Source organism: Silurus meridionalis, chromosome 11 (genome assembly GCF_014805685.1).
Source record: "Silurus meridionalis isolate SWU-2019-XX chromosome 11, ASM1480568v1, whole genome shotgun sequence".
In the NCBI taxonomy this organism is placed as follows: domain Eukaryota; kingdom Metazoa; phylum Chordata; class Actinopteri; order Siluriformes; family Siluridae; genus Silurus; species Silurus meridionalis.
In genome coordinates this window covers 8,127,659-8,153,985 of record NC_060894.1, presented here as the reverse complement: position 1 = coordinate 8,153,985, position 26,327 = coordinate 8,127,659, and the positions used below count along the sequence as shown (strand labels likewise).

The 26,327-nt window shown below is 38.0% G+C and overlaps 1 protein-coding gene across 8 annotated transcripts in view; it reads right to left on the bottom strand.

Annotated features, from left to right (window-relative positions):
* The window catches only part of sez6a (seizure related 6 homolog a), a 127,697-nt gene that overhangs the window by 53,214 nt on the left and 48,156 nt on the right, over window positions 1-26,327 (bottom strand). For 7 of the 8 annotated variants that reach the window (XM_046861274.1, XM_046861272.1, XM_046861273.1 and 4 more), the window contains 2 exons: window positions 18,320-18,946; window positions 17,909-18,039 (listed from right to left, as the gene is read on the bottom strand). In XM_046861274.1, coding sequence (XP_046717230.1) covers window positions 17,909-18,039; window positions 18,320-18,946 — 758 coding nt within the window. The remainder of the gene's footprint in view (window positions 1-17,908; window positions 18,040-18,319; window positions 18,947-26,327) is intronic. The other variant, XM_046861275.1, reaches the window with a different exon arrangement.

The window sequence follows — 26,327 nt, the reverse complement described above, 5'->3', positions numbered from 1 at the left end:
CACACACACACACACACACACCCCAGACAGACAGAGAGAGAGAGAGAGAGAGACATAAAATAAATGCAGTGAAGCCAGGTTCAGGTCTGCAACCTCAGCTATTAATTTTCTAATTTATCTTTAAACCCCAACAGGCAAGCCAATAATAAGTCATGCCTTGGTACAGTCCACAATGGGGACCTAAGGCTTGTTAAACCAAATAATAACATACTCAAATATTAAAATAAAAAGTCCTGTACAGAGAACCTTGGAACACTACTCTAAATCCAGTGTGAAGTTTCTAGAAATATTCATGATTAAATAGTCTTCATTTAAAATTTTAAGTTTATGAATGCCCTGAACTGCTGACCATGATTATGTTACGCAATAAATCATAATTGTATTTTGTCAAAATAATGATATAGTAAGTCAAAATTGTAATAATTTTTTTCTTTCGCTTTGCTTTTTCTTTTGCTTTGAGAATTAAAATATGCACAACCCTAAAGTCCTTGGCTGTCTATAGATGACCCTGGAGTATGTTGACTATAGATTACGCTATGCTTGTTGTTCTGCTTTAGAATGATCGATGTTCCACAGTACAAAATGTGTGTGCAACCCTCTCCCAGAAGTCAGAAATCAAAGGACATTTTTGAGAGAGAAAACAATCTTTGTGGATGGCCTCAGATGGCTCCCTACCTCCAGGGAACACAGCAACTTAACCAAAGGACCGTTCGTCACCTGGGTGTGATGAGAAGCTGAGCTGAAATCTGCCGCTCTCTGCACGCCCCCGGTGTAACAGGGAAGCGCTGTGAAAGTGCTGAGGGAGCTGTGCGGAGGCCACTGTTATTTTCGCCTGGGTGTCCACATTCAATTACGGAAGGGTTATAGGCTTTAGATGCTGCTCCCAGGGTGCAAGTCTCTGACATCAGGAATGGTGTGTAATACAGTTGCGGTGTGAGATGAATCTTAAGAATGTGGCTTATATAGAAATATTGGCAGTATGATGTCTACAGTAGCAGAGAGTTGCATAAATCACTGTTTAAAATAGACAGAAGGATGTGTACCAGGAGACAAATACAAGAGCCCTTGTGCTGTCCTTGTCTGCTGGATTTGCCTTCCTGTAAATAAGATAAGTCATTATTGAACATCCCACTGTGCCAGTGTCTAATACACACAGCCTTGACATATGCACTGAAGGACAGGACGAGTCCCCACAAGCCTGTCATCTGTCACAAACTCTGCAGCCTGACACTGCAAGCCCAGGACAGCTGTCCACTTTTCAATTATTAAGAATCATAACTGTGCTAGACTGAATGAGCATTCCTCCTGTTGATGAATGTCAGCCAAACACAGAAGGGACCACCTGCAGAGTGTCAAGCACAAACTTGAATATTGTCAATATGGATATGGATCAAACTAATATGTTATTTTAATGAGAACACAGAAAAAACCCATCATTTTTGCTAAAAGCTTTTGTCTGGATTTAGCTCAGTGTAGGAGGACTTGCTCCAAACTGTTTTACAAAGAGTAAACTATTTGCACTATTATATTTAGTTGTAACCGTTCCTATATCTTTAATCTCACACAGCTAATCATACACAGCTACATTTTACGGGTGGAACATCACATTTTTCATTTGAGCTGATACCGCTGTCAATACTGGCCAAACATTAGCAAAAATTATATAAAAACATTTATTGTATATCAGAGCCTTTAAATAGACTGGACTTGGATTTGGAAGACCTATTTTGGAACTAAAATTATAGTGTTTGTATAAAGAGTCCTAACTTGTTTTTGGTAAGATTCTATTATATATGTGTGTGTGTATTTATTATTTTATATCAATGTCTGCTGACACATAGAGCATTTGGAAGATGTCCTTATCCAGAGCAATTTACATTTATCTTATTCATATAACTGAGCAGATATAGGGTTAAGGGCCTTGGTCAGGGACCCGGGAATGGCAGCTTAGTGTGGCTGAGATTTGAACTCACAACCTTCAGATCCAAAGCCAAATGCTTTTTGAATGTTGCAAACCATCCAAAAAACGAGTTAATTACATTAAAATAACTGCAAAAATTAAATAACATTAAAATAACTGTCGTTCCCTCACCAGCCTCTCTTTTTATTACATTTTAATAATTTCAGATATTTCATATTAGCATTATCTTTTAGTGTTATAAAGCACTAACACTGGAGACTCCTCCATAATTGTTAAATTAAAAAGAAATATCCAATTTATATGAAGTATCCACTATATAAGTCCCTGTGCCTTGATGAGCTTGTTAATATGAACCTGCTATTAGAGTAATAACAATACTGTCAGAGCTGCTGACCAGTCAGAATAGAAAATTCAAACTTCATGCTCTACAAATAACGATTATTGAATAACTTTTATGAGAGACTGCCATGTGTTGTTTAGCATGTTGCAACCTGAACTAGACCAAGATGACTGTGTATGGGCAATGAATGGGAGTAGATATGTGCTTGGGTGTTTTTTAGGCGCCTAGAGGTGGACAGAGAGATTTGCAGCAAGGTAAGAAGAAATAAATGACGAGATTGAGATTCCAAAAATAAATTCCCGAATAAGAATTCAATTAAAATCCATCAGCAGCTGCCAGTGGAGAGTGTGAGCATGTCTGTACGAGACGTCACACTCGTCCTTCAGACATTGTTTTAAAAAGCAAAAGGATTTTAATGAACACTCGACACTGCTGACTTTAGGCCAGGTTAAGAATTAGGAAAAGCTGCAAATAGAAGTGAGAGGAAAAGTTAAATAAACAAATAAACAAACCAATAAAGGAAGTTACGATACACTGTAGGTTGTGTGTATATTTGTGTAGCATGACACAGAGTGTGTCCACTGGTATGTGATCTATATTGAGAAACATCAGGGCTTACACTGGGACTTTCCTCCTGTCAGTGATATGCGGATAATGACTAGAACAGCGTGTGTTTCAGTGGCTCAGTGTAGTGCGTAGGGGTGCAGCTGAAGTCTTATCAGGGCACCCAGATACAGATTGCTACACTCCCGTGGATTTAGCGGTGTGTGTGTGTTTGCTCCTTCACCTCGGGGCAGAGACTGGCTATCTGTCCACTGTTCCACTAGTCTGAGTTTTAGAGAATGTGAAATGCTTTAACTTGCATCACTGGTCATCACAGACCAGCCAGCTTGTTTAAAAATCCCTTAACACCTAAAATGCCAATGAATAAAAGAAAAGAAGAATTTAACCATTGAAAATAACGGTACTAACCTATTTCATATAACAATTTATTTGTTATATCTTATTACAAAATTGCTTTCTCCAGTTAAGGCTGTATTCTTAGCAGAGCAAAAAAACAAAATGTCTATTTTAATGCTATAGGGCAGTCAGTTTCTGACTGACAAAGTGACCTTCTTAGACAATATCACTGTAAGTAATATAAAATAATGAGTACTTATTTTTTATTTTTTCCTTTGATTTCCTTTGGGAATTTGGATGATGTATATTCCTGGTGAACATCAAACTCATTTAGGTTACTGTGTAAAATGTAGCATAATTTTTTTCAATTAAATTTGATTAAGTCCATAGACAAAGAGGTTTCATCATGAGATGTAAAATAAACGTAAACACTGAATACATTTTTAATTTTTATTATTATATTTTAAGATAAAAGTGTATTCCTTCGAGGACTGGTACATGCAACATGTGGCTTTTTAAGTGCTTTATGGCTACATCTACACTAATCCGGATAAATTTTAAAATGCCGTTTTTGTTTTAAAAACGCTGCATGCCGACACTATAGTTTTCAGTCTTTTTCCGAAAGTTTTCTCTTTAAAACATTTTTAGGCAACGTCAAAGATAGGCACCTTCACGTGATTAAAAAGATCATAATTCTACTCGAAAGGGACTGTTGACCGTTTTCAATTTTATCCACTTTGTAGAGCATGTTAAAAAACGTTGTTTTCGCTTTTTAAAAATGCAGTCTTACTGTGGTTGGAGATAAAAATATGCGTTTTCAAATGAAAATGCATTAGTGTGGACATGGCCTGTGCCATACTGCATATCACATGACTTTGAATTTGCCTTTTGTTTATTTAGTAACACTATTTAAATCTGTTTCTAGATCAGGTTATTCAGCAAGTTCTACAATGCTTTTGTTTAATATTGCTGTATGTTGCTTGCACTTGCACACTTTACCTGCATACAGAATTGTAAATGTAATATCACTGTGACACAAGTAGCCCCCAGCCATGGAATCACTTTTTCATGTTTTTAAAATAAACATTTAAATGAACACTGGTGAAATAAAGGCCAAAACATCATCTTCATTTCCCATTTGCTTAGGAATAAACAAATCTTCAATGTAAATACTTCATTTTAATACTGAGTTTTTAATTCCTAACCTTTACCTATTGCGTCTGTAGCACACGTCTGATTACTGTGTACATGAATTTCCCTGTACTATGAAAAGACCAGAAAACATGTTTACTAAAACTTACTTTAAAAAAAAATCTGCCAGAAGGTCAGGCTGTACAAGTTTTCAAGAAATTTTGTGACTACTCCACAGCACTTCTGAATCTTGTTCCATGTTGTCATGCAACAACATACAGTACATCCTCAGACTGTACAAGAAAAATAACAAGTTAGAGTTGCTGAATATTTCTGAGTGACTCCTGGTTTCTCCTTACAGTAAAATAATTGGACACAGAGAACCCCAAATTTTCAATCAGTGTCAGAATATTCTTAGCTAGGTTTGACTATTGGTTAGTGATTGTTACCCAGGGCTGGGCAGATCAATAGAACAGTAACCTGGGATGGGCAGATTTTAAAGACAGTACATGTTTTTATTTGTAGCTGCCCAACAAGTAGCTTCAACAATCAGGAAAAATCTCTACTGCTTATTGATCTTAGTAAAACAAAACATGGATTGGTAAAAGGAGATTATATTTAAAATTAGGTGTTTCCCCTTAATAGTCGGCGCTATACTTGGTTTTTGTCTTTTGTCTTGTCTTGTGTTGTCTGTCTGCACTCTGTCTGTCTGTACTGTTCTTTTGTTTGCACTGTTTGCACCAGGCTGCACTCGATGCACTTTATGTTGTTTTGTTGTTTAGTGTAGCACCAGGGTTCCGGAGGAACGTTGTTTCGTTTTTACTGTGTACTGTGTACCACTGTGTATAGTAAAAATGACAATAAAAGCCACTTGACTTGACTTGACTTGACTTTATCATTAATGCCAACTAGTTAACTAACTAGCTGTCCGTACATTTTATGTAGCCTACTCAGTTTCCGTTAAACATAAACATAGAACACAAACAGAAGCTTTAGCTAGCCCACCAGCGGGCTTTTGGGGTTTATTCGGTGTTGTGTTTCCATATACCATATGACCCCTGTATTATTATCATATAAATGAGTAGAGATGCCATTGTCATTATAATAAGACCATAAACACTATCGATATACAAAAATTATCATAACCATGGCAACAGCAAAGCTGTTCTGTCAGGAAATAGCAGCCTGGTGTTGCCATCATACAGTAATTGTGTTTTTGACAGTCACAATTGGAATTGCAAACTTGCACATCACACCTTATCTCTGGGTGTCCACATGCTATTTTACCTGCTAAATGTACAATGGTGCAACTCATCTTGATTTGCATCCTTGCTGCCAGATCTGAACATGATGGTGAATGCAGTGCTTCAGGCAGTGAGGAGAAAAATAAGTACAATAAATACTTCAAAAGTATCCCTGTTTACCTGTTTATCTCATCTGAATATTTGTGTCCTATTATCTGACATTTGTTATCAGCCTGCATGTTATTGTGAACATGCTGTTTCCCAAAAAAATCTGAGGGTGACACAACACTTATTGTCCTCTTCGTACCTGGTGTGCATTTTACACATTTCCACTGCATATAATAAAATGGCTGAGCGCTACTCAGTTGTGTAAGCTAGAAGTGCTGATGAGTACAAATCCAGTTTGGAGAGACGCTCTCATCTGGAGAGTACTTTAAGGGCTAAGGGAATAATGATTAATATGATTTATTCATGCACTGCCTCATGATACAAAGACATGCCATGCTTAATGCTCTGGATTTCCTTTCATCAAGTGCATTTCCCCCGACAGCCCAAATATTTTCCCAAACCAGAGCTTGCTCCTGTGCATCCAAAGTCTCTTTCACGAAACATGAATTATGAAGCAAGATAGATTTCCATCATTCGAATAAAGGAGCTTGAACCCAACTAGCCACTTGTGAATTTGTTCCGGGATTTAGCTTCGCATTCATTTGAATATATGCATATTTTGAAGCCGAACCATCTGCTTTTCACCTCTTCATCATGTCTCCCGGTGCCCTTGCCGCTGTCCTCTTCCGATGGGAAATAATGTCTCCTCTTGATTTCTCCTTTATGATGCCTAGCTGGGCCAAGGAGCAATTAATGTCACCTGAAAGCAATTCTCAAGGTGGGGGGACGCCACGGGAAAAACTCATTTCAGCTTTGGTGGCAGGACCCTGGAATGCTCATCAGGATCAGACGGCCCTCCTTTATGTCCTGTCAAAGTGCTTGAGGGCTTCAGCATCAATGCTTCTCTCCATCACTTCTCATCTCAAGGTTTATTACAACTCTGTGTGCCTCTCTCAGGCTTCGTTAATCCTTACCGTGGGCTCATTTCATAGAGTCACCAATCAAAATACTAGAACAGGGTTTCAGCAAAATACATTATTCACAAGCAGATGGAAAGATACAGACTGGGGAACCAAGGGTAAATCAGGAAGGGTTATAGTATATAGTAAGATGACAAAACGCACTCAGAAGACTTGTAGCCTTCTTAGTTGTACTGCATAACCTGTTTTGAGAGTACAACTACAAACCCGATTCCAAAAAAGTTGGGACACTGTTCAAATTGTGAATAAAAACAGAATGCAATGATGTGGAACTTTCAAATTTCCATTACACTAGCATTCCTGTATGTGATGCAGTGCCGTCTAAGGGCCCGAAAATCTTGGGCGTCCAGTAAGGTTTTCCAGCCTTGACCCTTAAGCACAGAGATTGTTCTAGTTTCTCTGAATCTTTGGATGATATTATGCACTGTAGATGATGATAACTTCAAACTCTTTGCAATTTTTCTCTGGGAAACTTCTTTCTGATATTGCTCCACTATTTTTTACCACAGCATTGGAGGAATTGGTGATCCCTTGCCCATCTTGACTTTTGAGAGACACTGCCACTCTGAGAGGCTCTTTTTATACCCAATCATGTTGCCAATTGACCTAATAAGTTGCAAATTGCTCCTCCAGCTGTTCCTTATATATACATTTAACTTTTCCGGCCTATTATTGCTACCTGTCCCAACTTTTATGGAATGTGTAGCTCTCATGAAATCCAAAATGAGCTAATATTTGGCATGACATTTCAAAATGTCTCACTTTCAACGTTTGATATTTTATCTATATTCTATTGTGAATAAAATATAAGTTTATGAGATTTGTAAATGATTCCATTATTATTGCATTATTGCAGCTTTCCTTCATACCAGAGGTATTCAAGGTCCAATTGCATATATGCTTTGGATATGTAAATAGCATGAATGAGTGGCAGACAGTTGCCACTTACTTCTTTACTGCTCTGTCCTTGTTAGCGTCACCTATGGTCACAATCTGTTGGTAGTGAGCAAAATAAAATTTGGCCTTGAGTACAGGTAGTGGTGATAAGGTTATTTTACAGGGTTGCAACCCTTACTCTATGTGATAGGGTTAGGATCTTGACAATCCAAGAGAGCCTTGGAATCGAGCCATTGGTTCTACAAATTGAGATGAGACACTTTAAGTAGATTAAACCCATACAAATAATCCCTCTATTCATCTTCTGCAAAAGAAGTATCAGGAGAAAACCAGTGGGCAAAAGATTCCCCATGGAAGGTCTAGGACCTCTCAATTTAGTTTTAGATTATCTGGGGATTCCACATGAAAAGTCGGAATGTGTCAATGTTTCTCTGATACAATATTTTTTACCTAATCAGCTCTTCATCTGAAATACATTGCTATGTCAACATCCAGACTGCAGGCGACCATTTGTTGAGCCATGTGCTATAAATAGACAGGAACCACCAGTGGACCATTCTTAGCATAGCACTCTGTCAGGCATCAACTAATGAAGTGAGTCATTTATTCATCTTTAGTAACCACATTATAGTGTCATGATGAATTCAGAGCAATCAATTTCCAGAACATTGCATGCAAGGCACGAATACACATGGCACAAAACAGTTAATTGCAAAGCAGATCAAACAGACTTGCACACATTTTAGAAGGTGAGGGGACACATCGAGAACATTTCAAAACTATGCACAGATAATAATCAGAGCTTTGAGAATTGAAACTTGGACCCTGGATTTCTGAGGCCTGCTGCACCAGATGGTGACAAGTTAAATTGGTAATTAAGTTGGTCTATAGACAACATGTTTTTATCAGGCTTAAAGTGTGTTTACACTGTATCATCTCTTATTGCATATCACCCCAAAAGGCTTCCCTTGTGCAAATATTGACTGATGTCTTCATTTACTGTTGACTGAAATTTGTGGACTGCTTAATACACTTGCATATATTTAGTCACTCATCCAGAACAGATGGAGTTCTTGATATTTGTGCCTTAATGCATCAACTTGCATTGCAAGGTAAAGGAGGACTATATATCTGTTAATTTCATTGATTAATTTGTTTTAATTAGCTTAAATAGCATGACAGGTCATATATTGCTGACTATCTGATGAGCCTTTCTAATGCTGCCAACATTTACAGTCAATGCCAAGCTTTTTTTGCAGGGAAAAGCAAATTTTAAATGAAAATGCTCCAATCGACAGAGCAGTTCTTCCTGAATGTGAACGAGTCCACATGACAGTGACCGACAGGACTGATTACCAGAAGCATTGATCGGGAAGTTGGGTCGTCATGCCCTCAGATAGTCAGCGTTGACACCAGAGTTGAGCACAGTCACAATGCCACATAGAATGTTGTGAAGCTCGATCACACAGACAATCAGTTGTGTCCTTGGATGAACTCTCATTGCCAACTTCTCTGCATGGCGCATTTCTGTAAAATGACATAAAACTTCTTCATCCACAAATGAACCTACTCCACTTTTCTAATTAAAAGTCCCATTTATATCCTTGCAAGCATTGCAGCTTGCAATAGCTCTATCACAATAAGAGCCGAATGTCTCGATTTTAATTTGACCCGCCTCTTGATATTAGATCCCAGAGTGTTTGTCAGAGTAGGCCAGGAAATCAATGTGAAGATCAATTCGGAGACAGAGAAAGAGGGAAGCATGTGGGAGAAACAAAGAGAAAGCAGGATGGAAAGAGCTAACTGGATTGGCCCTGGGATAATTGCAGCCTGATTGTAAGCTGATATCAATGTATCTTGACCTGAAAATCAGTCTACATTAGTGGAAGCACTCTGACACTTTCTATGGATCTGTTTTCTTATTCAAGCTGCCTCTGGGATCAGGGACAATGCATGCTTTTTGTCCCAGATCAAAATTGACCCAGTTCGATTGCCCAAACTTTCTAGAAGCTTCTAAGCCTCCTCATTCTCTTTGTAATCACTTTGACTAGATTGTGTGAGGAACAGAGAAAAAATGATGTAGTGGACAGTGACAAATAATACTGATATTCTCAGTAGTGAGTACTGAGAATATAACCAAAATGAATCTGCAAGGTACAGTGGGTGGTGGTAGACTCACAACTCCAGATACCCTAGAGCTCAGCTCAATGTCTGAGGCAAGTTTTGCATTTTCTCATGTTTATATGGGTTCTCTCGTGGTTATCCAGGTTCTGTCTGACCCCCTCGATACATACAGGAAGACACATTGGCTATGCTAATTCACCCCAAGGTATGATTTTGCCAGTTGATGGTGCCCATCAAGAGTAAATTCTCATATACAGTTTTTCTAAGAATCTAAAAATCTCTATCAACCCTGATCAAGATAAAAGGCAGTTCTTTAAGGAATTAATTAATATACATGAAACGCCTATTGTATTTTTCATTTCGGTTCAAAAGGATGCTGTATTCCGTACTCATAGCACTATAGGTGCTGGGTAAAGTTTAGGGTACATCATCTGGGTAAAAACCAAAAGCTCTGCAATGTGGGCTTATATATTCCTCTGGTAGTAATATGCTTAGGGTAATTAGTCTCTTGGCTCATTTATAGTTTCATAATGCTGGTGGTCCGTTTGAGTTTTGATATGGTTTCAAGGCACAAAACGCCTAGAATGTCTTTAGTCTCCAACAGGAGACCTGTTTTGGGTTTTAAACAATACCATGGTATGATGGTATGCTTGATACACTTAAATTGTATGCATACATAAATTACTTGAACTTTTGTTCATGGACAACAAAAAACCTGGGTGTCTATTGAGAGAATGTATTCTACAAATATTGGTAAAATGTAAAATTTTAAAATAGAGAAATGTTCTAATGTGAAAGCCTGGAGGTTAATTTTGCAGCCTTGGACTAATAAAGCAGTGCAAACCGAGTTTTCTCTCTGGGTTCAGCACTCTTTGAAACCTTTGCTTTGCAGATTTAAAAGTGAACCTTTGTCTCTAACAGTGGTACATTTTCTATTATTTTCCTGTCCCATATTAATAGGATTTAAGGGGGAGAATAGCATAAGGATCAGTTCAGCAAGAACCAAACTCGGTGTTCTAGGCTAGTGGAAAAGCACTAGAGCTAGAAAGCAGAGGTCTGTATTCTGCTGTTTGACCCAGTTGTTGATTTTAAATGTATACTGAAAAACAACAGTCATTGTTTTGTCTGACTTGGTTATCAGGTCCCCTCTGCCTTTTTATGAGAAAACTTGGGACAAATGCTAACACATAGGGACACTCCTTTAGCATAAGGCACCATGAAAATTCAGTAGTCTTCACAAAAGGAAGAGTATGCACAAACAAAAAAATCAAAACACACCTATATTTTTAATGTAATTCATTTCAGATACCTAGATGAATGAGCTGTTTCTTTTAGTTAGCCCATGAATGGGTTTAAAAAAAATTCTATTACAAAAATTCTTAAGGAATCCATTTAAGTGGCAAAATACCCGCCAACACATAGATTTAAGCTTGACAGAAGCATGCTATGCATCAAACAGGGCATTCAGCAAAGCAAATCTAATTAGAGTACAGAGACCACGCAAGGGTGCCCTTCAACATGCCGCGTCATCAGTGACTTGTATTTAATCAAGCCTTATCAGCTTCCTAAGAGCAAAGGAACATTGGGGACGGCAGTCCTGCTCACGCCTCTATCCCAAATTTTATCTGACAGGGAGTGATAAATGAACTGCTCTGTCTGGCACAGGTCTCATGTATTCATTGTCTGCGTGTTTACTGGATCCCACACTGAGGGAAATAATGAAGGTCAAGTGGAGAGGTGATTACTCCACAGCCAAATCCAGCGGTACATATGTCTACAAAGTCATTCCTGTTTCCATAGAACACTGAAGTGTAAGTGGGGATAAGTGACTGAAAGCCCTGAGTTCACACAAGAACTGGTTTGGGTGAGATTATTACTTGATTAATACTTGATTTAAATGCAATATTTTAGGCTATGTATGTCAAATGTTTACAGACATATGGTGTTTGAGCTTTCGACTTTTATGGCAAATTAACACATTTTATAAGAGTATGAGAATGTCTTTTTTCCCCAATAAGTCTTACACCTTTCTCATTCAATCTATTCAGGTATCCTACATGTGGGTGTGAATCTTGGTGGCAGCAATGCCAAGATCTCTGAATAGACCAGAAGGTGTAACAGTCATAGAATCAGAACAGGTCTAATAATAAGAAGTGAAAGGTGAACAGCTTGACCTGACTTAGGCAACACTGTGCTTAATATTTCTGTCTCTACTAGCAACAGGCTCTGTATTTAGAGGTTCTGCCATGGTACTGCACCCCTCCATTCTCTGGAGAATATACAATGTACAAGTTGAATGTATGATTCATTGCCTGCAGTTCACCTCAGAATCAAACACTATGGAGGAGGCGAATACATGTGTAATGCATCCGGGCATGAGTTCTACAGAGCTGTATGAAAAAGGCAGACAATATTGCGTTACCTCATGCTGGCTGTACAGGATAAATGTAATAAATTCTGTTTATATACTTCTGTTTTCGCAAAATTCCTGAGAATTTACATACTTACAAATGTAGGGTATTTTTATTTATATATACCTTAGCTCCTTTTTGATAAAGGTTGCCACAGTTTGTGGCAAGATCTCCACCCTTCCATCGATATATTTGTGGAGAATCCTCTATCTATCGCTGTACATAATATTAACTCATTTTCATGATGTGTGCCAGTATTTTTCAGAAGGAGCTTTATTGCCAAGTATGTTTGCACTTACAAGGAATTTGTTTTGGTGACAGAAGCTTCCTTTTTTGGAGCTCCACTCTAAGCTCACCTTAATGAAGCTAGTTGTCTGTCTCCTCTGTTTGTCTGATAAATCCATCTGCCTGCCTGTCTGCCTGTCTCTGTCTGCCTGTCTGTCTGTCAACTCATTTATCTATCTAACTATTCATTTACATGTCCATCCATCCATCCATCCATCCATCCATCCATCCATCGGTATTGATTCCTGTCTATACAATGAATGGACAGTCTGAGCTAAAAGGAAATCAACCCCAGCCTCCACTTATAAGCGTTTGTGGGGATGTAAATTTTAGTTTGAACTGAAATAATTCACTCTAAGTGATTAGTTAACAAATAAATAGTTTTTATTTTATTTTATTTTTTAAAAAGAGCAAGAGCTTAGCGATGCTAGCCTGTTTACACAAATGAAAATACATACAGTAAGTTAATGTCTAAAGTAGTACAAAATCCCTTGGAATTGATTTCGCAGAATGCACAGATCTAAGTAACAGCAGGAATTAAGCTGACTTCAGAGCTTCCTATTTCCTTCCTTCCTTCCGTTTTTCTTTCTGGTGCACTGCAACTGCTTACTGAGAGCCTGGACATTTTTAAGAAAAGGCAGTAAAGAAGCAAGAGAGATAGATTGCTAGTCTGTCTAAAATGAAGCCTAAAGCATTGTGTGTCTGTGAGAGAGACTGTCAGACAGACAGACAGAGAAAGAAAAAATAGGAGAATTAGGGTTTTATACTCTCAAAGCAAAGCTTCATTAGTCCTAACTACAATGCCAAACTCCTTAGGAGTCAGCAAGCAAAAAAAACCATCCATATTCAAACAAACACACTCATGCCCTGGACTTATCGTAAACCCTCCAGAGCAGTGCCGAGAAGGCTCACACATTTCAAAGTCTCACACGGTAAATTGGCTGCTTGGGGAATTACAAATGACAGAGAATGAGTAAATATATGCAATTAATTTTGGGACAGTTTTTCAGGGAGAGTAGGAAACCAAACGGACAGTCATAACACACCAATTTGCAAGTTTGTCAGCTGAGGGCCAACCCTGTGGAGAGCTTCTCCAATCAACTCTTTATCATCTGCTATTTTCATTCTGATGAAACAGCAAACACTTTCATGTTCCAAGCCTTGTTTCCATTTTTTTGCTTTTTAATATAAAATATAAAATGTAACAAAACATACTTGTTGTTTAGTGTACCACTGGATTGAAGCTTCAAGGCTAACAATAAGGAAAGCTTAAAGCTACTGGTTTAACCCTGTATAAATTTAATCATGAAACCCACACATTATTAACATTGTTTTCCATAATATCAGCATTTGTACATAAAAAATGTTCATAAAATATTACGATAATCATATGTCCCGAAACCATAGAAACAAGTTTTTAAACAATATCTAAATGTTCATACATTCTAAAATTTTCTACTTCTTTTTTTTTAAAGGAAAATCTGCTTTTAAATGTAGTTAAGGGATGGTACCTGGGGTTTCTCAATAATATTTTATTCGATAGTAGATAGTTATTTGGTGTTACATAGATTCTTCTTGGAATAGAAAACTAGTATAAGATTCTTATAGGCCCCCAAAGTGCATTTATATTATAAGCACATATAAGGCCAGTAAAGTTATGTCGATTTTTTTATGTCGCCGAACCCTAATATTTCGAACACAAGGGGGGGCAAATTTGCCACTTAACATCGGTTATGTCAGGAATCCCCCTGCCACGCCCCCTTCGGCAGCGGCATTCCCCGAACCATCCCTGCTTCTTCTCCTGTGTGCTCCTCGCAGTCATGCTAATCACACACACCTGACTCTCATTCACTCACTCATCCCATCTCCTATTTAAGCCCCACACCTCCACACACTCGCGGCCCGTTATTGTTTGTGCATGATCGTATGTGTTGGTTCATGGCGGTCTGTGTAATCGCATATACGTATCCCTCTACGTACCCTTCTTCTCGGACTCCGCATTCTCTCAACGGCACCCCGGATTACCCCGATCCTGCTGTTTTCCATGTTCACGCTGTCTGCACCACGTTTATCCGTTGCTGCCCAGCGCTGCGCTTTCCATAGCGCGGATCCGTGAATTCTCTACACAAACTGTCTCTGCCTTCACAGAACTTTGTGGACCACGCTCCCGGAGCGCACCACTGGATATAACTGATTCGCTACAAGTATTGCTGGATTATCTCCCGAGTATTCTCAATAAACTTTGTTTGCGTTTACTTCAGCTTCCGTCTCCTTATCCGCATTACAGGTTATCTCGCTCCGCATGACCAATCAAACAAATCGCACCAACGCTGTTGTGTAAAAAAACCTCCAAAAACACGTGCATGCATATTCTCATTTAATAACGCACATAATGTACATTAAGAAATTTCAAGCACGTTAATATATTGCCGCCATATTGGTTTTGGGTTGTCTCGATCATCGGTTATCTCGATGCTTTTTGGCGTCCCCTAGGCCGGCGACATAACCGGGTTCCACTGTATATGGGTTTCTGGAGGACATGTAAAACTCTTGCTCATAAGGGTTCTAGAATATATTTGTTTCTCCATTAGGGTGGATAGATTGCTCTTAAAGGCTCTTGATGGATAGGAAAATACTTTAAAACCTTTCTGTCATTGGTCTGCTGGGGTTTTCTTAACTGCTGCTGTGAACTGTGATCGCTGATTTTGAACTATGCTGTTTTTGGATATGCTTTTGCTCTCAGCTCTGTATGCAAAAAATGTGATTACTTCAGCTCCTTACAGTACTTGGATTACTTCCTTTTTGGCTATCCTTACAGAATCTATCACAAGAAATGTAATAAATGAAGACTAAATGCTTCATTGATAAAGGTATTTTTACCTATTCTATCTATTTACATGTACATTACAGCATAGTGAAATTCTTTCTTTGCATATACATTTAGAAGTTGAGTTTAAAGCACAGGGTCAGCCATTATACAGTGCCCCTGGAGCACAGAGGGTTAAGGGCCGTTCTCAAGGGCCCATGGTGGCAGCTTGGAGAGAATGGGGCTTGAACCCCTTACCTCCCAATCATAATAACCCAGAGCCTTAAACACTGATCTACCCGTTTCCTAACCAGACAATAAAACCATAAAACTGGACAATAAAACTTTTTCACTGTAATTGGTTCACAGTGATTGTCAAAAAGAAAAGAAAAACATTGATTACTGAAATATTCTTATATAAGAATGACCTCTAGTTTACTTAGTCTCATATTATGTGCCATGCAGCCAAAATATGTTACTCACCACAAGAATAAAATATTTAAAAAGCAAATGGAAGAACCAACTCATTACACTTATATGTCCTGGTGCTAAAAGTAACATCTGTAATTGCATATATAGCCTTATAGAAACTTGACAGACTTGTTAAGATTTGTGAAGGCAAATGACTTTATGTGCAAACAGAATGACCTCAACTGAATAGGCAGATGAAAATGTAAACCAGGTTACAAAATGTTTTCCAACATAATTATAAATGCAGTAAACTTATAACATTAAATGTGCCACGACAGCACAGCACAGCTCATGAGAAAATAGAAAACCCCTCTATACCTATATCCCAGATAGAAGAATGTTGGTGAAAAAGCCAATGTTCTTCTGCATGATGACTCAATTTCTATCGGCCCCTGTCTTAAACTTGTACCTCACTCTTACTTCACAATAGGATTTAAATCCTATTTTCTGCTATCGCAACTGATACATCCAAAATTACATGCCTAGCCACTTGTTCTGCTGCCGCTGCTCAATAGTGTCGTATTGACTGTGCTTGGGCTCTTGACAAGAGAGATAACAAGTTCCACATGATTGCATAAAACCCACAACATCTTCCATCAAAAGCTCTGCTGCATTTCCATTTCCATTGAGCCATGCACTGAGGCTTTGCGGGATGATGGGTTTGTCTCCTTTCCTTCGGAGTAATGAAGCCAGACATTTCTGAAACATTTCCCAAGTAATGCAGATTTTCAATTCAATTCAGTTTTATTTCTGTAGCGTTTTCACCAATGGACATCGTCCCGAAGCAGCTTTACAGGAATAAATAGATTACAAATATACATTTTAAATTAATATATTAGTCCCTATAATTAGTAATAAACAAGCAAGTAGTGACAGTGGCAGCAAAAAACTCCGTAAGATGTTATGTAGAAGAAACCATGAGAGGAACTTATGTTTCTTATGAGTACATTATTTTTTTTCTAAATTGGCTACATTCAGTAGACCAATCGAGCTCTATGGAGTTAAACGGTGATTCAATAATTGTTGATTCCAGAAGACTAGAGATAAAACTTGTTATAATAGCTGACGTATATGTATGTTTAACATTGTAATGTAGCAAGGCCTATAAATAATAATTAGTGGAATTTGACTTACTCAACTTATTTTAAAAAGCTACATGCATTGTATTTGTGTAAAGAACTTCTAATGTGTTAAATGTATATTTAATTTGTTGAGTGATACTTGCAGTTATTTATGATAATAATCTACCACTGCCTTCTCTGCCAGTTAGGTGGGGCTGTGTGTAAATAGCTATAACCAGGAATACTAGCTTCCGTAAATGCTAAATAATCTTGTGGTTTAATCCATGTTTCTGTTTAATATAGTACATTAAACTTCTGATCAGTAATAACTTAATTTTTTATCAGTGAATTCTAATATTTAACAGTCCTAACTTCAGATCAAAATTGTAGGCTTTGTACTCAGTCTTTCTAATCGAATGTTAAGTTACTAAAATACATTTTCTAAGAATTTCTAAATTTTGATTTCACTCAGGGAACAGTCTCAATATGGTGGCCCCTGAGTGACAACTCAGTGTATCTAGCAGATGGTCGTTTTAGACTGCTAGTCTGCTCCCTGCAGGAAAACATTAAAAAAAACAGGAAACTACATCACTAATTTCAGCACACGGCTTTTTATATAATTTTCTATGCTTTTCCTTCCCTTTTTTAAGTGCAAAGAGGAGAAGAATTCACATAGCTCAGAAATGGAGCTAGTTGGGAGTGTTAGCTCAGCAGTTAAGGTGCTGGGTTACTGATCGGAAGGTCTGGGGTTCAAGCTCCGGTATTGCCAAGCTGTATTTCTTGGGCCCTTGAGCAAGGCCCTTAACCCTCTGTGCTTCAGGGGTGCTGTATCATGGCTGACCCCAGCTTATGAGCAAGCTGGGATATGCGAAGAAAGACTTTTACTGTAATGTATATGTGACAAATGCTATTCTATTCTATAAAGTGTTTCCCTCACACAACAAAGTAATGATTATGCAAAAAATGTCTGTATTTTGTCTGATCTTGATACTGTTTTAAAACACTGCTGATTATCTATCCGAAGGACCAAAACAGTATTGTCTATTCTCAAGGTGGTTTTATTTTCAAAAGTTATTAACTTGTTGAACTTATAGAAAAGCATAAGAGACCAGTGTAACAGATACTAATTAGTGTGCTTTGGATACATGAAAAGGATCAGCCAGCACTGTAGACCAAATAAGGATTGCATTAAAAAAATCACACATTGTTGTTTACGAGAAATAGCTGACCTGAATTTCAACTCCATAGCCAAGATAGACCGTCACAAAGTAGGTGCAATCCATAGTGGATTCGAATGAATCAGAGATTGGTGGCATCTCGATGTAGCCTGCAGCATCTGTCAAGTTCATGATGCACTGACCTGGAAAAGAAAAGCACACAGAGATAAGCCAAATAGACAAATCTTAAGACAATATCTTAATTGTGTTGCTTTTGTAAATTTCCCATTGGGATGAATTAAGTTTTAATCTATCTTAACCAAACATTTGTTTTTTTGTTTAGAGTTGAGGAAGGATAGAATATAAATAAAAATGACACCTATGTGGAATCAGGGAATACACCCAAAACTCCACACAAACTGCAACCCGAGCTCATATTCATGCTGATGTACACTTCGGTGCATGCTGATATAGTGTACATACTTTGTTCCCTCATAGTGCTGAGTACTGTTGTTGTGTGGATTGTGCTTGTTATGGTTGTATCTCCATCCATGTTTATTTCTGCTGGCTGGTGTTCTTTTTTGGAGAAATCTGCTCTGGGAGACTGTTCTGCCTTTGGTAAAATTCTTTGTTGTCCAGTTCTTGATTCATTAGTAGCCTTAATTAATTGACCTTCCAAGACCTTGCCTTCAATCCTTCTCTTGCTTGGTCTATTTTGGCCTATGGATACTAGCTTCCCAGGTCTAGTAGGACTGGCTGTTGTCATGACTGTTGTAGCAATGTCCGAGAAAGCTGCTGCATCTTCATGAGGAACCACATAAGTTGCTCCAAGTGGATGTTTAGGTTCTATGGAATATGGTCTTTGAGAGGTTGGATGGGCTTTTATGTGACCTCCATTTCTGAAGAACTGCTGGTCTCCTTTAAAGTTCTTGGTGAGCAGAGTCTTATGGAGGAGAAGACTTTTCAGTTGAGGTTCATTGTTAAAGTGTGGTGGAAGTGCTGTTGCAATCTCAGGGGGCTCCCTCATGGTGGCCTGTTTGCTAGTGATGGTCTTAAGATCTTGTTTTAAATTTGAGTCTCCTCCTCCTTCGCTTGGCCCAATGCCATCATCTGAAAATAAAAGCAACAGATTTAATCCACGGCCTATGGCAAAACACTATAAGTGTTTTGTGGGCTGTGGTGGCTCAGTGGTTAAGACACTGGCTTACTGATTCAAAGGTTTTAATCCCTAGTAGGAACAATATTTCATTGTTGGCCCATCAACCCCCTGACTCTCCAGGGTTGTGATATTTCCAAACTATCATGACCAAACTCTTTACCAAGCTGCAAAGAAATGGAATTATACTGGTCTGTATTTGTAAACTTTATCACAAAAACCCAAGTGTATGTCAGTGGATGGGATGGTACCTTTTATTCAGGTGTGTTTGAAGCTATGTTTTCGTCTGTCCATTACTTACCAAATAAGCAACTTACTCATATACAGTGAGGAAAATAAGTATTTGAACACCCTGCTATTTTGTTTCTAAGTTCTTCCACTTAGAAATCATGGAGGGGTCTGAAATTGTCATCATAGGTGCATGTCCACTGTGAGAGACATAATCTAAAAAAAAAAACCCAGAAATCACAATGTATGATTTTTTTTTACTGTTTATTTGTATGATACAGCTGCAAATAAGTATTTGAACACCTGAGAAAGTCAATGTTAATTTTTGGTACAGTAGCCTTTGTTTGCAATTACAGAGGTCAAACGTTTCCTGTAGTTTTTCACCAGGTTTGCACACACTGCAGGAGGGATTTTGGCCCACTCCTCCACACAGATCTTCTCTAGATCAGTCAGGTTTCTGGCCTGTTGCTGAGAAACACAGAGTTTGAGCTCCCTCCAAAGATTTTCTATTGGGTTTAGGTCTGGAGACTGGCTAGGCCATGCCAGAACCTTGATATGCTTCTTACAGAGCCACTCCTTGGTTATCCTGGCTGTGTGCTTCGGGTCATTGTCATGTTGGAAGACCCAGCCTCGACCCATCTTCAATGCTCTAACTGAGGGAAGGAGGTTTTTCCCCAAAATCTTGCAATACATGGCCCCGGTCATCCTCTCCTTAATACAGTGCAGTCGCCCTGTCCCATGTGCAGAAAAACACCCCCAAAGCATGATGCTACCACCCCGATGCTTCACAGTAGGGATGGTGTTCTTGGGATGGTACTCATCATTCTTCTTCCTCCAAACACGTTTAGTGGAATTATGACCCAAAAGTTCTATTTTGGTCTCATCTGACCACATGACTTTCTCCAATGACTCCTCTGGATCATCCAAATGGTCATTGGCAAACATAAGACGTGCCTAGACATATGCTGGTTTCAGCAGGGGAACCTTCCGTGCCATGCATGATTTCAAACCATGACATCTTAGTGTATTACCAACAGTAACCTTGGAAACGGTGGTCCCAGCTCTTTTCAGGTCATTGACCAGCTCCTCCCGTGTAGTTCTGGGCTGATTTCTCACCTTCCTTAGGATCATTGAGACCCCACGAGGTGAGATCTTGCATGGAGCCCCAGTCTGTGGGAGATTGACAGTCATGTTTAGCTTCTTCCATTTTCTAATGATTGCTCTAACAGTGGACCTTTTTTCACCAAGCTGCTTGGCAATTTCCCCATAGCCCTTTCCAGACTTGTGGAGGTGTACAATTTTGTCTCTAGTGTCTTTGGACAGCTCTTTGGTCTTGGCCATGTTAGTAGTTGGATTCTTAATGATTGTATGGGGTGGACAGGTGTCTTTATGCAGCTAACGACCTCAAACAGGTGCATCTAATTTGAGATAATTAATGTAGTGGAGGTGGACATTTTAAAGGCAGACTAACAGGTCTTTGAGGGTCAGAATTCTAGCTGATAGACAGGTGTTCAAATACTTTTTTGCAGCTGTATCATACAAATAAATAGTTTAAAAATCATATATTGTGATTTCTGGATTTTTTTTTTTAGATTATGTCTCTCACAGTGGACAAGCACCTACGATGACAATTTCAGACCCCTCCATGATTTCTAAGTGGGAGAACTTGCAAAATAGCAGGGTGTTCAAATACTTATTTTCCTCACTGTATTTCAAATAGACCCTATAACTGCAGTACATTAATGTTTGTATTTTGCTCTACATCTCAACCTTACTACACAATGGGATTTTTCTTAAAAAAAAAAAAAAAAACTCTTGTCAATCCAATGTGTCTTGGACAAATCATCCTTATTTAATTTTTCGGGTTTTAAAGGACAATCTGTAAATGAAAATCTTGGCTGTAATTCTAAATGTGCAACATTCGAGACATAATACAATTGAATATGATTTAAAAAGGGGTGTAATAACCATAGCTAATAAGCAGAACCGAACAGCACAGCAAGAAACCAGTAAATGTAGAAGGATTGCCATGCAGGAACCTTGTTTAAAGGTTTTATGCTCCAAACAGGGTAAAAGAACAACCTTTAGGGGACCTTTGCATATAAAAAAAAACCTGCCCTCCTCCCACGTCCCATTAGAGAAAGTGAAGAATTTGCAGTGAATGAGTCATGATTAGAGAACACAATAAATGCATGCCGGAAAGCGATTATCGTTCGCACCTGCAGCAGCTGAGATATAATCATGAAGCCCTTAGGCTGAGGATGCTTACCAAGAAAAGTGATGCTCATAACAAGAATCAATTGCCATCCTTGTAAAAACATTTGTTTCTCTTGCCGGCCTTTCTCTCTTTTTAAATACAAGACCAGCTGTGTTCAGGAGGATCTTGTACATGAATGACTGACTCACAAAGCTCTTGTCTTGCTAAATCTACATAACGCCCATCCATGCTCTCACTTGTTAATTATTAGTGCTACTTTAAAAGTTGTAATACGTCTAAATTTTTCAGTGTAATTGTGTAAATGTTGTTATAATTTTTTTTTACTATTTATGTCCTGATTCAAACTGGCATATAAAGTACATTTTAGTTCAGTGGAGTTTCATGGATTTTATATTGTAAATAACATACATTACTCCATTCAAAAATAATTATTCTATTATCTGTACATCTGTGTGCTTTTTTATGATAATTAATCAAAGAATGCAATTAGAAAATACATTGCAATAAATTATATTTCATAGAAGAACATTTAAACATATTATTATATGTTTGGTTTGAATATTGGTTTGAAAATTAATGTGTTTGTTTCATTTTTATTTCAAAAGGATGCATTGCTAATGCTAAGAAACTTTTAAGTCAAGTTGTATGTTTCTTCTGTGGTAATTTTTTACTTACACCCAGGCTTTGAACTAAAGCAAGGCAATATATAAAACGCCTTACTCCTCTCAGCAGTAATTATCTGAAGTTAAAGTGCAACAAGATGCTGTGTATTTCTATAATTATTGTTCCAGCTTTAGAGAATGCCTTTTGGGGTGAATGATGCACCATTACACACTGCCTTTCATCTATTCCAAATTAATCTTCATTAGCAGGCCTCAGAGAATGTTGTTCTGATAGATTGTGTTCTTCACTTTGCGTCTGATCTAAATGTCTTTCGATTGTTCATTATGAAAAACAAGTGCCTCTGTGACATGCTCAGGAGAAAGCTACATCATTTGACAAAAGGTATGAATTTCATCAGTTACTAGGATCCACTATACATTATGTCCACTGTAGGACACATGCACGTAACTTCTATAATTTTTTTTTGTTGTACACCAACACAATAATAAAAGAAACACCACACTGCTGACATTCACAAGATTGTTATATATCTGTATAGAATTGAGAGTGTTGGATTAAGCATTTTAGACAAGCTCCTATTCTTAGCATGATGAGTTTTTGAATTTGCCCAGTTTGACCTTATAGAAAGGAATGGGCAATTTCAAGACTCTTAATGGCCATTTAGGAAATTGTGATAGCATCTTGTTCCTTCAACCCGTCTTGCCAGCAGGACCTCGGGTGGTGTTTTTCATTCCATTACTACACATTTATTGCTTTTCCCGTCTAACACACACATTATTGTCAATAAAGGCTGCTAATTTGTTGAAAGGTTGATTTATTCATGTGTTAGGGAGCAAGATGGGAAGCCAGAGAACCTCACTGGCACTAGTTCAATAACAAATGTATTAGTTGATAATAGTTGTTACACATTTTATGTTGCAAAAAAGCCACAGAACGTAGGACTTAGAATATAACAAATATGAACAGTACACTGACATTGTCAGGGAACCACCGGGCAAGCCTTCCCTCAGCACCCAGCACGCTCGCAGCACCTCACCCACTTACTAATCACCATCACCTGTTTCCCATCATCTCTCCCCCTACTTAAGGCCCTCACTCTCATTTACTCATCGTCTGTTCTACAGTGCATTCTGGAGATCATACATGGACTACCCATTCTATGGACTTTACCCGTTTCCTGGTTCTATTACGGACTACACCTGTATTCCTGTATATTTACTTCCTGGCTGTTTGTATTCTGTTTAAAGACATTTAAACCTCGTTATAGTTACTTCGGTACATTTATCAACATCAGGTTTGAACAGTGCTGTGGTATAATAATTTATAAACTTCCTCTATTCAGGCACACAGCTTCAAAGGAACAAGCTAAAAAGTTTCCCCCAAGCCCCTCAGCTCCAGCTTGGCGTTCAAACAGACACCGATCCCTAGTGTGCTCTGACACCTCAATTAGCGCAGGTTTGTGGGATGACAGTGTGTTCTAACAAGGCTCAGGACGACAGAACACTGCAGACAGGAGGAGATGAAAGGACAGAATTGACACACATGGCGAATGGGTGAGATCTCCCAGAGCGAGGACTTCATTTGAAGCTCTGACACACAGTGAGATGGTGGGGGGGCTGTTAGGGGTGACCAAAGATGTAAAAGTAGCTAGGATGTCAGAAGAGCAGTGATCCATATTTGTCATGGAATTTGGCAAACTTTTTGATTTGTATTTGCCGTATTAAGTGCAATAAGTGCTTTTTTTGTACTCAATGAGTGTTGCGCAATGACAAAGGAGTCGCTGTTCCCCCCACTGTTGTTTTTATTTTCCAATAACAGCATGTCACAAAGTTTGCTATAAGAGATAGAAGCTGTCATTTCCTAATCAGTCTTTCCTTTTTTTTTTCTTTTTTTTTTTTTTCTTTCAAGACACAAACACAGTTCTCAAGGCTGAAACACAGCATTACAACTAGAGACTTCTCCTTAGTTAAGTAAATTTATTATTACAGAAAATGTCACTGACGAATTTTCTATGCAGAACAAGTGTGCACTTTTTTCTTTCATCTGACTTCATAAAAAGGTCCAAAAGTGACTCTCCATGTTGGGTTGCAACGAATGACATTTAAAGAAAAAAAGCACCAGTTGACCCAGTTTATCCATTTAAAATTCCTCTGGAATAAACTGTCTTTAGAAAGCAAAGCCCTTTTTATGATTCTTCTTAAAGTACACAAACTCAGCAGGCCATCACTTCCACATAAAGGTTAAGAGTTGAAATTCAGATACTTATGAATATGCTGCAATGCCATTACTGTTCGACAGGAATGCTGGGTGACATGCTTGAACTCAATTCAGAGTTAAGTCCATTACCCATTGCAGAAATGTAGTTTTGTATGGAGGTTGGAGATGAAAAGTCAAACCCTGAATGGTATGTAAGGAACAGTGTTCTTTGAGTGCAAGAATCAGCATTTTTTTTTTCTCCAAATAATTATTAATAGCACCTTAAGGAAGAACTGCTGCCAAATGCTCTATCAGAGCACACAATGAAAACAAAAAAGACTGCAAAGATTTTATTGATCACACATATTGTCATTCATATAGTGCTTAAGCCAATGTTTAAAGGTAAACCAGGATAAAACTTATGAACAGAACACATAGTATATACATCTGCTCTTGTATAAATCTGTTTTCTGTCCTGTGCTTCATACAGTATTTGACTGCCCTCTCCCATTTACAAGAAAGTGAAAATGCAGGGTTCAGTGTCCTTGAATCAAAGTAGCTACCTCAATTGTTTTTGGCACAGAAGTACCTTATTTCAAATCATTTAGGAACAATGCATGAATCCTTAGGATTCCCTGGTGTGTAAAAAAACACATTGTTTATTTGTTAGTTTATTTGCACCAAATTATAAATATTACTGAAAACAGAATGCATATTTAAAAATAGCTTTAATGTTGTTTAATTATAGTGCAGTGTATAAAATATATTGTATTTCCTAAAATATAATTAATATGCATGTTTTGAGAGTCTGTGAAATAGTCAAATCAAATGTATTACTGTTTTTATTGGGCTACAAAGAATTACCCCTGACATATGCCCTTGCAAAGGAGATTTGAAATAGTTTCTTACCTTGAACACCATTTAAAATTGCTGGCAGCATTAAATCAGTAGAATGAGTTCTTTCTTTGAAGAAAAAAGGCCAAATGAGGTTTGAAATCATAGCTAGCTCCAGTTAGAGCCACTAAGCTATAGGCTGCAGAGCACACTTTAATCACAGGCCTTGACACAGATAAAGGTCTTGTTGATGTGCTCTGATGGGAAGGAAACTTTCTTGGTGAATTTATTTATTTTTTTACAAAATGCACAAAACACCCTTAGTTATTTTGACTGAAAAGTTAAAGCTATAGTGTTTAAAATAATAATAACAATAAAAGTAACCAGCATGGCTGCACTCCTTGTGCATACAGTGCTCTCTGAATTTATTTGAATGGACAGACCAAGTTCTTTTATTTTTTGCTCTAAACTGAATTTGACCTTTAAGATTATGGGATAAAGATAAAGGATAATATTGAGGGAATCTAACAAATCTATATGAACTATTCTATCATTTATCAGTCTTCAGTCACTGGTTTATTATGGTCAGGGTCATAATGGATCTGAAGATGCTAGGTATAAAGAAAATCAAAGTTTTGATTTTCAGTGCAGCCAGCACTACAGACAGGGCCACTGAAAAAGACCAATGAACAATTACATTCAAGAATTAAAAAAAAAAATAAATAAATCTTTCACATATATTTTTATTATGCTTTACATTGCTGTTTTCTATTATAATTCCTTTTGCATTACAGTTTGACATTCTGTTCTATTTTGTCCTTAAACTCTTTCTCAGAAAGACACAGTTTCCTCTCATCAGCATCATAGACTATCGGATGAAGATGCCTGACTAGCAGAAAGATGTGCTACTGTGCTTAAAAAATAAAACAAAATGGCAGCAGGTTGTTAGCAGGCAGACAGAGTGAACAGCCATGACATTTAAGCAGCATGTCTTCCAGTCAAATGTATAACACGGTCAGGCGAAACCAGCAGCATGCGTAATAGTGCTGCTTAGATTTTGCTCTAAAGGGCTGACTAAACTGGGAGGTATTTAGGCTGGAGGGAAGTTTTCAAAAAGGCAGAATTACAGGCTGAAAAAAAGGAGAAATAAAAGTCTTAATAATAGAAGAGCTTTGACACCTTGTTGTCCTTTTCTGAGTTTTTTTTTTTTTTTTGGGACAACATGAGTTTGAACT